General features: G+C 43.1%; 1 protein-coding gene across 5 annotated transcripts in view; it reads right to left on the reverse strand.

The window, feature by feature from the left end:
* Nucleotides 1–2,257: 2,257 nt before the first annotated feature.
* The window catches only part of Elf2 (E74 like ETS transcription factor 2), an 87,727-nt gene continuing 77,367 nt past the window's right edge, over nt 2,258–12,617 (reverse strand). For all 5 annotated transcript variants that reach the window (XM_036190413.1, XM_036190414.1, XM_036190418.1 and 2 more), the window contains 4 exons: nt 10,656–10,742; nt 6,424–6,616; nt 4,658–5,002; nt 2,258–3,954 (listed from right to left, as the gene is read on the reverse strand). In XM_036190413.1, the coding sequence (XP_036046306.1) occupies nt 3,330–3,954; nt 4,658–5,002; nt 6,424–6,616; nt 10,656–10,742 (1,250 nt within the window). In that variant the 3' untranslated portion in view covers nt 2,258–3,329. The remainder of the gene's footprint in view (nt 3,955–4,657; nt 5,003–6,423; nt 6,617–10,655; nt 10,743–12,617) is intronic.

Consider the following 12,617-nt stretch of genomic DNA (forward strand, 5'->3'; position numbering starts at 1 on the left):
GATTCGGCAATTCAAGTGGTCTAAGATTTAGAGTGAAAATCTAGTCTAGACCAAGATTTGGTAGAAAAAAAAACATGACAACTAACTGAAGAACAGCTGTTACAATGAAATCACCTCGATAAGCATTCGGTAGTGTCTGCTTGTATTTCAGACTTGAACTTTCATTCCACCAACTCTTATGAGCCCCACAGAGAAAACCTTTGTTGGAAGTCAAAGCCAGATCAAGAGAGGAGCCGTTAGGCACGTCATGGAAAACCAAATTGACTCTGAAAAGCAAACGAAGAAGAGATGGGGAACAGGGCGTTGAAGTAAGGGGCTGAACAGAAGGCTCACAGGTTAAGAGCGTTGGCTGTTCTTCCAGAGGACCCAGGTTTGATTCCCGGCACCGACATGGCAGCTCACAGCGGTTAACGCCAGTTCCAGGGGCTCCAGCTTCCTCTTCGGTCTCCAGAGCCCCTGCATACATGTGGCACACATACATAGATGTTGAGATGGCTTGATAAACAGGTAAAGGTGCTTACGACTAAACCTCACGACTTGAGTTCTATCCTGAGGACCCACATGGTGGAAGGCGTAACTGACTTCTGCAACTTGTTCTCCGATCGTTCAAGTAAACTGTTTGGTTTGGAAGCTGGGCTATTGGTGAACTTCAGTGAGCACTGCAGGATCCCCACTGAAAAATCAATGGTCTGAGGAGAGATACTGAACGATCAACTGTTAACTATTAGACGAAGGGTGTGTGAAGGGAAAGTGATGCTTATGAACAGGAGGCATCTCCTTGAAACAGACAAGGATGTTTGCTGGAGTGAGATCCTGTAGCAAAGGGTCCAGCCAAGGGGTCTCTGGAGAGGTCTCTTGGTTATCTGGAGAGAAGGGTGGTGACTAAAGTCTGGAACTGCTCCTGGACAGTGATCTAAGGAATAAACACAGGCTGTTCACCACAGGGCAAAGGCTGGAGTTTGGAAGATGCAGTGCCATCAAGCTATGGTTTTGTGGCTTTTCTCCAAAAGTGCTGGGGACCAAAGTGTAACCTCATTATATTGACTCATAGTTCAAAGACAGAGCTAAGAAGCTGTAGTTAAATCTGCAAGTTTAGGTTTTAGATGTTTACCTGAAACTTTTTCCTGTTGCTTTTAGCATAGAGTTCAAATCACAGAAGAAAGTATCTGTTACAATTTAGCTGTCAAGACCCTTAGCACTAGTAACCAAAATCTGTCTGTTCTGTGGCTCAAGGACTTGGGTCCAGGCACGTACAGCCTTTTGAAAAATGAGTTTATAGAGATTTGACCAAAAGTTAACTGCATGGTATTGCTTTTGAAAGATGAAATATTTAGGAAATACTTTAAGAAGTAGATTTTGAGGTTAACTCTCAATGGGATAAGAAATTGACTTAGACTCCTTATTTTTAAAAGTACCATTAGATAAGTTTGTGGATTCAAAAGGGGGATGTGGTCAGGAGAGATGGCTCAGCATTTAAGAGTGCTGGCTGCTCTTCCAAAGGACCAGGTTCAAAACCCAAAGGGTGGCTCACAACCATCTACAACTTCAGCTGCAGGGGATCTGATGCCCTCTTCTGGCCTCCTGGGGCATCAGCACAGTGATAAGTGTACACAGCCATACACATGCAGACAAAACACTCATACGCATCATTTTTTTAAATCAATTTAGTTTAAAAAAAAAAAAGGTTAGAAACGGAACTTTTATAAAAATCTTTGCTGATATAAGTAGCATTATGTTAAATATACAAAGGCCAAAAAATATTGAACAGTTCATCTAAATTCCTAAAAATATAGACAACTTTTTATTTGTGGAAGAAAAACTAAGATGCCGAGGAGGTCCTAATTATGTGTGACACTAAGTCATTTGTGTGATCCTCTGGTGCCTCAGCCTTCACCTGGAAAGGCTGGACCTTAGTTTCTACCCATAAAATGGTCTGATGGAAACAAATGGTATGACTGGAGGTGACTCACTGTGTAGGTGAGGTGCCAGGACAAATCCAGGGGCTGGCACACGCCAGGCAAGCACTCTGCCACTCTGTTGAAAAGGCTTCACGCATAGAAATCCCTAAGTATGGCCAACTAAAACACTGCATTTGTTAAGGAGCCAATCATAAAGGAAATGGGAGTGTGCAATGGGACAAACCAGAGCAGCATTTCATGATGCAGTAATTCAGAAAACACCTATTGCTTAACTAAAACAACACACTGTACTGGCTTGAGGATTGTGAGAAATATCACCAGAGACTGAAACCACAAGATAAATTTCACTTCTATATTTCAGAAAACCTACTTGAATACACTTTGAAACAAGAGTACAACAAAATAGAATATACTTCAAATGTTGAATATACAAACTATTATAGTTCAAATCTGAACACTGGTACTTTCCCTCTTAAACATCAACTAAAAAAAGAAGAAAGAAGAGGAGGAGGAGGAAAGAAGGGAAAGGATGAGAAAGGAAACAGAGCAGGTATTAGTGCTACCTGATGAGTTCATGCGGAGCCTGAATTTCAGAATGATAGGGTTGATACTGAGGAGTCTGCAAGACGCCAGGGCTGAACTGAACGACGCGGTATGTTACAGTAAAGGGCCAGAGCCAACAGTCAATTTCTTCACAATTAAGAAACCAACAGACTTAAACTACCATATAAAATGTTACATGTAAATTCTATAACAATACTGTGCTAGGTACAAGATTTTTAAAATTTTTTCCTTTAATAAAAAAGCTTTACACAAACAAGCCATTAGCTTATTTCAAGAAAGAAAACTGAAAATTAGTCTAAGGCCTTTGTTTTAAAACAGCTTAAGCTATATGATATATATATTCAAAAACAAAAACTGAAACAAGAAAACGCACTAGATCTTTTTGCTATCCTCTTCTGGAGCTTCTGGATCCACTCAGTTCATACTCTAGAATACCTACATTAGCAGAGTCTTCACATAGCACCAGTTAAGTGAGCACTGTGCAAACACAGTAAGAATTGCTGGTATGCATATAAAATGCATCAAAAATCGCTCTATGTAACAATGAGATCACCCATCCCCACCCCGCCCCACTGAAAACTATGTAGCCTCTTACAGGTGTTAGTGTTCCAACTCTTAGTGTAACTTGATAGTGTAGTGGGCTGCTTGGTCCCTTCAGTCTTTTCTTAAGGAGGGTTCAGTTGTTCCTATTTCAAGAGGCAGTTTTCTGTCAGCATCTCAACGTGTAGTTCACTTCCCACTGAAACATGGGAGAGGTAATATTCCAGGAAGTCCAATTGCTTTGTCTAAGCACAACTGTTCCCAGTTCTCCTCCGTTCTCTCGATGACCCTCCCGACACTAACACTTCACTTGTCACAGGCCACCAGTCCTTCCGTTTTCATAGTCACAGGAAGGGCGATAGCGGAGGGCGCGCTGACCACCACGACGTGGGTCACTGTCTTATTCCCATCCGCGCCCTTTTCTTCTACCAGCTGCAAAGTTTTCACGTCATGCTCCTGCTTTTTGGCCACTGCTTCCGATTTAACCTCTGGTCCTTTTATGACCGCACTAATAACTCGAGGAGGAGTCTGGCCGGAAGCCTGTTGGGCAGGCACCGACAGTCTCATTACAGGGGTACCGTGGGCTATTGAGACGGGGGTAAGTGCCCTCACGGCCACAGGGGTTCCAACAATGTTAATGCTTCCTGACCCAGTCAGGTTCGACTTGGTCTGCAGCTGACACTGTGTGAGCTGAGCAGCGGGGATGGTGATGATTTTGGCGGGCTGCATGGTGATTTTGTCTCCGCTCTCAGCAGAGGCTGGCATCACAGTTGGGATTGTCTGAATGACTACTTTTGGAGAGGTGGCTGTCGTTGGACTGGTGCTGGTTATTAACGGTGTGCCTGCATTGACTGACTGAACTGCCACAGTGGAAATCTTCTGACCCAGAGATGTCATTACCACAGGAACCTGCATCGCCACACGAACTGTCCTGGTGGGTAAAAAACAAACAAATTGCTTATGCTCAATACTAAATTAAAAAAAAAATGAGTCTCCTGGTTAAAAGTAAACACAAATCCAAAGGCTTAAAACCAGTGCTTCCAACTTTTACAGTTGTAGAAAAGTTGAGGAAAAAATCTCCCCCGCTCCCTACTGGGGACTGGACCTGGCATCTCCTGCGTGCTAATCAAGTGTCCTACTACTGAGCTACAGCCCCAGCTTTTTGAGGCAAGGTCCTGCTAACTCACTGCTAGCTTAGAACTCACTGTGTAGCACAGGCAGGCCTTGAACTCTGATTCTGCCTCAGCCTCCACAGAACCTAGGACTATAGATGCGTTCCACTATGTATAGCTAGAAGTCTATTTTTAAAAATCCAGCGCTTTAAAAAATTTTTTTAAATTTTATGTGCATTGGTCTTTGGTTTTGTCTACATACATGTGTGTGTGAGGGTGTTGGATCCCCCTGGAACTGGAATTACAGACAGTTGTGAGGTGCCATGTGGGCGATGGGAATTGAACGAAGGTCCTGGAAGAGCAACCAGTGCTCTTCCCAATGACCATCTCTCCAGCCCTAAGATGCATGTTTTCAAGTGTTCATCCAGCGTTGGCTAATAGAGATTAAACAAGCACTTTTCCTCTGTTCCAAGGAGCATTTCAAACACAAAGCACCGCGTTCCAGTTAACTGCCTCCCTCACCTGGGAGCTGCTGCCGCCACAGACGCTGTGGTGGGAGGAGACCTGGAGGAAGCGTCGTGAGCAGGGGAAGTGAGATTCACGACTCTAGCCACACCCTTCTCGGCTCTGGAGCAGTTCAGAGATGAGTTTTTCCCGGCGCGAACCGAAGTTGCCGCTTTCAGGAGGCTCTCGGCAGACAATGACACTCGTTCTAAGGACTTTTCGTCAGCGGCTGCGGCCAGGTCTTCACCACAGGCTTCACTTTTGTCGTCGTCGATGACCACTATGTTTTTGGGCATATCCTTGAACTGATAGACAAGCCTCTGTCCTTCAACCTTGGCAAGAATCCCCCTTTGGTAGTAGTATCTGTGAGGGGAAAAAGAGTCAATCCCACTATCGCCATTACGATAAAGCCAACACTGACAAACATTTACTTCTAAGACTACAGATCAGGTGAGGAAATGAGGCTGCTATGTCGTGCCACAGGCCCGTATGGTTAATGCTGACTGTCCATTTGACCAGACCTAGAGGGACTTAAGCACGAACTCACGGTTTCTCTGGGTCTGGGTAGCTAAAGTGGGCCATGGAACAGTGGGGCATGGACGACCCACTGGAAAGGAGAGGCAGGCACTGCGCCCGCATGCACCTGTGCCTGGCTGTGGAGGGAGGCGATGCCTGTCCTCCCACGGTCAGTGACCCGCTCTCTAAGCTGCTTTGGTCACAGCAGTGACAAGTGGCTGATGCAGCTCTCTCTGTAACCGAGATGTGTTCCAAGATGTTGTGGCATCGAGGACTGAACCCAGAGACTCACTACTAAGAGGAAAGGGCTTCATCTCCAGCACCGCACCACACTACCTCTATTTACACGGAGCAGGCTAGCTTCAACTCTAGACTGATCCTCCTTCCTCCACCTCCCAAGTGATGAGATCGCAGTCTGTCTCTCTTTAGAAAAGCTTAGCCTAAACACAGGACACTAATGATACTACAAGGAACTCTGTTATAAAAACAATCCGACTTTATATGGACTGATCACCTCAGCCATGTTTAGTAAAGATGCAATCTGTGGAACATGTCCACGCTGCCCCCCCCCCCCAAATAACAAACCATGATGTAGGAGTGACTCCTGCCTCAAGGTAGGAGAACAGATGCAAGTTCAAAGTCAGCCTGATTACATAAGCCCCAGGCCAGCCTGGGCTACAGGCAAGGCCTGTCTCAAATAAATAAATGCAATAATGTGCACACTGGGAATTTAATGGATTTCTCATACTGCCCAACTCAACAAAAATTTTCATTATCAAGATAAAGTCATTTACAACATTTACAGGAACTAAAAGCAAATCAACTTTGGAAAATGCATTTCATTTAGGGTTTCTTATAGGATCTCACTGTAGTCCAGGCTGGCTTCAAACTTACTATGTAAAGGAAAATGACTTTGAACTTCTTATCTTCCTGTCTTCAATTACCAAACAGTAGAGACTGCAAGACATATGTCTGTGTTGGATGTTTTAAAAGATCTACAATGTAACAATTTCTATTCCAGAACCCTCTTAAATGCAGAACCCATTTCAATAAATATGGATGTTCCGACACTGAAATTCTGCATGGAGACCAAACTTCTCTTTCCCCATCTATTTCCAAATCTAAGAAATCCTAGATTGTTCACCAAAATTAGAAGTCACAGTAAGATTTTTTTTTAAAAGCTTTCCTTTAAAGGACTTTAACAATTAACAGACAATCTACACAGACATGTAAATTCTATTTAAAAACCAGCCCAAGTTCATTCTCACCTCAAAGCTCGGCCCATAGTTTCATAGTTCATATCTGGTTTGTTCTTATGCTTTCCCCAAAGCTTCGAGACAGCCTTTGAGTCCACAAGTTTGAATATGCCCTTTTCTCTCTGAGTCCATTTAATGTACCTGGGACAAGTATTTTTATCTTGAAGTAGATCTAAAAGGAACTCCCATAGATAGGTTGTGTTTCCTTTAAAAACAAAGCAAAAACAATGACAGGCATTAATTTAAAATCCATTAATATGATTCATTGCAAATAAAATATCCTTATTTACAATAAAATCCTAAAGATACTTATTTGCTATTTCTTTTTGGGACAAGGTCTCATTATGCAGTCCAGCCAAACCTGAAACTTGCTATGTAGAACAAGCTGAGCTCGAATCAAGACCTCTGCTTCCCGAGTGCTGGGATTCAAGGCCTGCACTATGCCCAGACTGTGTGTCTGTTCTTCAAAATGTATGCTCTTCCACAAGGAAGCTGGTAGAGGCCCTAGATTCCATACTGCCGTGTGTCCTGTACCCAAGGCTTCCGGCTCAGGAAAGCAATAGCATGATGCTTAGTATAATGTAATGCTAGCCTGAATTAAACAGAATCTAATTTCTTAATTTATACAGGTCTGAACTCTGAATATAATAATCTGTGTGTTCTATATTCTACCCCTTCAAACTCATCAGAAGCACTAGCCAGCTTTGCTGTTACTAGTGCTAAGGGAGGGTCCCGGAACCCAGGCTGGCCTTGGACTACTGACCTCCCCTCCCCAGGACAGGGACAGCAAGCATGGGCCCCAATGACTGGCACATCAATCAGGATCTCTTTGTAAGAAATACTGTTCTTTGATTAACCAGTAGGCCTTAACTGTAGGGCAGGTGGCTACAGGCTCCCCCAATCTTCGAAGACCTCTTAGGATCTCTGAACTGCTAGTAAACATAGATTGGACTACCATATGATTTACTGTGTTTTAACCATTTTTTTTAATATTTCATCTTTCTACACAGTGTCCCCAGTACTGTGAATATACTAGATTAACTCACTTCAGCATATGTAAACATGTCTGTTAGATATGCTTATGCTCCAGTCCTAAGACACGTGTTCCTGAATAGGAACAGGAGTAGGAGGATGGACCACTCAACTAGGCACATACTTATGCTCTGAGAGACTGATACCTCTGGCCTCCATGGGCACCCGCACTGACATGCACATACCTACAGACATTACACACATGAATAAAAAATAAAAATAGCATCTTGCTGTGGGTGATTGATTGATAAATAAAGTGCTGATTGGCCAGTAGCCAGGCAGGAAGTATAGGCGGGACAAGGAGAGAGAATTCTGGGAAGTGGAAGGCTGAGGCAGGGAGCTGCTGCCAGCCACCATGAAGAGAAGCAGATGTTAAGATACCGGTAAGCCACAAGCTACGTGGCAACTTATAGACTAATAGAAATGGGTTAATTTAAGATATAAGAATGGTTAGCAAGAAGCCTGCCATCGCCATACAGTTTCTAAGTAATATAAGTCTCTGTGTGTTTACTTGGGGGACGCTAGTGGGAGAGATTTGTCCTGACTGCCAGCAGGCCGGGGCACAGGACAACTTCAGCTACAGCATCTACATGTATCTATCAACCCAAATAGAGAAGATGGGATCTCTGCCTTGAGAAATTGACAATTTGGGGACGGGAGTAGATGAGAAGATAGATAGATAGATAGACAACGATGCATCGTCAGCCGGAAACAATGTAAGACAGATCACAAGGGCTCAAAGGAATCAAGAAATAGCGATTAACATTTCAGGAATGGTACATCGTGGAAGACAGTTAAAATATGTGTAAAGGGGGGATCTAGCAAGTACAATAAATAACTTAATCCCAAAAGGAAGAAAAGGATTGGGGGGGGGGTTCTTTGAGACAGGGTTTCTCTGTGTAGCTTTGTGCCTTTCCTGGAACTCACTCTGTAGACCAGGCTCGCTTTGAACTCACAGAGATCCACCTGCCTCTGCCTCCCAAGTGCTGGGATTAAAAACGTGCACCATCACTGCCCAGCTAAGATTTTCTTATTTATTTGTTTCCCTTGGAAATGGGGAGAGAACCAGCACTTTGCCATCTGTTTTCCTTTTTCTTCCTGCAGAACCTCTAGGAGCAAGATGAAAGAAGACTGAGAAGGCAACAAGACACTTACTCCTATCCAGTCCAAGATGCCTCTACTAACAATCCCTCACTATATCCTGGAATGCAGACCTTCAAGAGAGGCTTCCAAACCGAACCTAACCCACTGCAGTCCCATCTTCAACTCAAACACTGGCACTTCATTTCCATTCAGAACTCCCTTCAAAGTCAACAAACTCATTAATAGCTCACAGCTGATCACAGTATGCATCCCTTGGCCAAGAAAGGCCCGCCTCCTCAGCACCACCTCATCATCTCTGAAGCAGCACTGCATCCCCATCAGTACCTAGCAGCTCTTGACCCATGCACATCATTCAACCACATCAGAACATGCAGCTGGGGCACTCCTTTACAAGCAGGGGGTTATTAGATCCTGTGACTAGACCAGGAAAAGTGAACAGAGATTTATCAAGAATTTAAATTATTCTGTTTGTTGAATTAAGTAGACTCATCAACATCTGTAAGGTTATCTTTACTCTGTCCAAGTTCTCATTCCTAACTTAGTAATTTTAAGGAAAGCAGAATCCAGACATGGAAGCTTTCACAGGACTACTGCCTATGACAGACACTTTATCTTGAGTTTGCAGAACAATGGCTAGAGTTTGAACACAGTTCAACTGTAACTTTAACCATATCAAAAACATCAGCCTCAAGCTTACACTAAGTTTTAAGTGAAAGTGACGAGGAGTTGAGGATGTGGCTCAGAAACAGAGTGCCTGCTTAGTGTGTGCAAGGCCTTCAGTTACAATACCACCACAAAGCAAACCAACCAGAAAGAATTGCACATTTACAGCTTGACTTTGCATTTACTAGTGACAAATTTACTATTACAGTGTAACTTTAATGTTTGCAATACTGCAATTGGGAGGAAGGTCTAATGGTAACCCCAACTGACCGCAAGCTCTCTAGGTAGCCAAGGATGACCCTGAATCTTTGATCCTCTGGTTAGGATTACAGGTGTGCACTACAGGGCCACTTAATGCTGGAGAACGTGTATACTAGGTGTCTACGAGGCAAGTCTTCCTATTGGCTGCAATACATCACTTAGCTTTTCAATATACATTGAAAAACAAAAACCTAGCCCACTGGAAATGCAGATGACCAGGAGCAGACAAGGAAGTGAACGTCAGAAACCTGTCCCAAACTAAGAAAAGATCAATGAAATTGGAGTTTGTTCTTTCTTCCTCTTGGATATAACTAATACCAAATATCCCTGTGGACTTATTATGTAGTTTTCACTAGACTTACATAATAAACCTATTAAAAATAGACAAATTTAAGCATATTAATTAAAAAATTAAGACTATCAATCTAAAGACATTTACTTATTAACCAGAGATAATTTTTGTTTATGGTCATCAAACACACCAAATAATAAAGCAGAGGGTCTGAAGGGATGGTTGAGTGGCTAAGAACTCTGACTGCTTTTGGAGAAGACCTGTGTTCAGTTCCTAGTACCCATAACTGCTTGTAACTCCAACTCCAGGAAATGTTAAAAAAAAAAAAAAAAAAAAAGAGTTGGGTGTGTGATGCACACCTTTAATTGCAGCACTTAGGAGGCAAAGCCAGGTGATCTCTGAGTTCCAGAACAGCCAGGGCTACAACAGAGAAACCCTGTCTTGAAAAAAAGAAAAGAAGTATGTATCAGAAGGCCAGAGGTAGCTTAAAGGCCAGAGGTAGCTTAAATGTCAGAGCTTGTTGCCAAGACTGATGACCAGGAGCACACAATACAGAGCTGCTGGCTCTCACAGACTGTCACCGACTGTCACACCCACCCAAACCAATGAACTGAAGTGGCTCAACATGAGAATAAGTGCTATTACAGAAATGTCCCCAAACAATGGTCCCTAAAAACAATGTGGTTTGCACTGTCGTGTGGACACTACTACTATCCATCTCTTTGAGACATAGCTATTTGGAAAGTTCCCCATAATGCTGACCCACACCTGATTAAGACATACTGAGAGATGGTACTCCCATTTGTACATCTACTAGAAATAATCCTTCTTACAACTGCAAAAAATGTCACCAAAAACAATCTTATTCCCCAAATGACCTGCCACAAATTACCTTTTCCTTCTCTGGCTTTCTTCTTGATTCCTAACTCAGGAGACCCATTGGAAACTGGTGACTGCTGGGTCTTTGGTTTGCGGCCAACTGGAAAAATAAGATAATGAAACCATAAACTGAAAACAGAAATAATTACCAGACTCTCTAAAAACACATTCCTCACTAAACTAGACACTAATGTGCAGATTACAACAGTCACTGCCAAGGAGGGGTGGCACACACTTATGAAAAGCTGAGAAGGAAGACTCTGAAATCAGCCTGCATCACAGAGTGAGTTTAAAGGCCAGCCTGCTCAGTGTAGCTCAGTAGTAGAGCACTTGCCCAGCAAGCATGAAGCCCTGGGTTCAATCCCTAGCACAGTCTTCTCACTCAAGAAGACTTGGTGTGTATGAAAGTTACTTGTAAATGGAGCATTAAACACTCCTGCGATTTAAACCGTGAGCAGAAACCTGACTGTACAAGTCAGTAACTTCTCTAACTTCTATTATATGGTCAGAGACAGCCTCAATCGGCTACCTTTTCAGACTGCAGTCCTAGAGCTCACTATGCAGACCAGGCTGGCTTTGAGCTCAGAGATACTACTGCCTCTGCCTGGGAGCAAAGGGGTGCACCACCACACCCAGCTGCTAGAAAGTTATTCAGTATGGTTTGTTGGTTTGTTTGTAGTATATTTATTTATATTCTTTAAGAGCTTCATACATGCATAGGAAGTATATTTTGATCACACTCTCCATCGCTTCATACAGTTAGAAACAATTTCACCTACTCACTGCAGAGGAGCTGATCATGGGAAGCCCTCCAAGCTCAAACAAACAGAACATTAACACCACTTATATCATGAGCCAGACAGTTCACCAAAACTTTAAGCTGAAGTGTTAAAATTTTCCCTTGTCAACTCGAGTGTAAATGTTGAAAAAAGCAAACAGCACACTCTTCCAAGTGATTATGTCTAATAAATGCATGTACCATTCATGTTTGTCCTTATTTCTGCCAGAAGGCAAAGCCAGGTAAGCAAGGGCTCGGCTTCAACACACTAAGGGCATGTGGGAAATGAGTTCCACTGGGTCCTGGGACAAGTAAGGTTAGGGTGCTGGCAAGGTGGCTCGGCCAGTCCATGGAGCCCAACAACCTGAGCCCAATCCCCAGAATTCACATAAAGGAGGACCAAAGCAGTTTCCTCTAAGCTCTGTATGTGCACCCCGGCACACACATCATACACAATAAAACACCTTAAAAACATACAAAGACTGTATGTTCAAATGCACATAGTAACAAAAACACAGGTAATGACATTCTGACTTTGTCTCGCAGACAGCAATAAACACAGAATTGTGTGTATTTTTAATGTCTGATTAGTATACATTGACTGCACAAGGTTTCCTTATCACATTTTCATACATACAGTATACGACTGATCCACACTACTCTTTCTGGCCTCCTTCCAGGCCAGGGTCTTTTTCCTTTCCCCAAATTGTCCTCCTTCTACTTCCATGATCCAGCCTGCCTAAAACTGATTATCCTCCTGCCTCAGATTACAAGTATATGTCACCTCACACTACTTTATCACACTTGGTTTTCTTCAACTTTGGTTCCCTAAGAGAAAACAATGTTTGTTTTCCTAAGTCTAGTTTATTTTGCTTGGCTCCACTCATTTTTCTGCAAACACGATTCCCTTCTTTTTCATGGCTAAATATTCTGGTGTGTGTGTACAAATGTCATGTACATATATATGTATACACACACTCTGGTGGTCTGAATGTAATTGGCCCCCATAAGCTCATAGGGAGTGGTACTGTTAGGAGGTGTGGCTTTGTTGGAGGAAGTGTGTCACCATGGGGGCAAGCTTTTGAGGTTTCCTATGCTCAAGATACCACCCAGTATCTGAGATTACTTCCCGTTGCCTTCTGATGGAAGAGCTGCTGTGGTCAGTGTCTTTCACTGTTGTGGAACAGAATTATTTCT

Source organism: Onychomys torridus, chromosome 6, assembly GCF_903995425.1.
Source record: "Onychomys torridus chromosome 6, mOncTor1.1, whole genome shotgun sequence".
Lineage (NCBI taxonomy): Eukaryota > Metazoa > Chordata > Mammalia > Rodentia > Cricetidae > Onychomys > Onychomys torridus.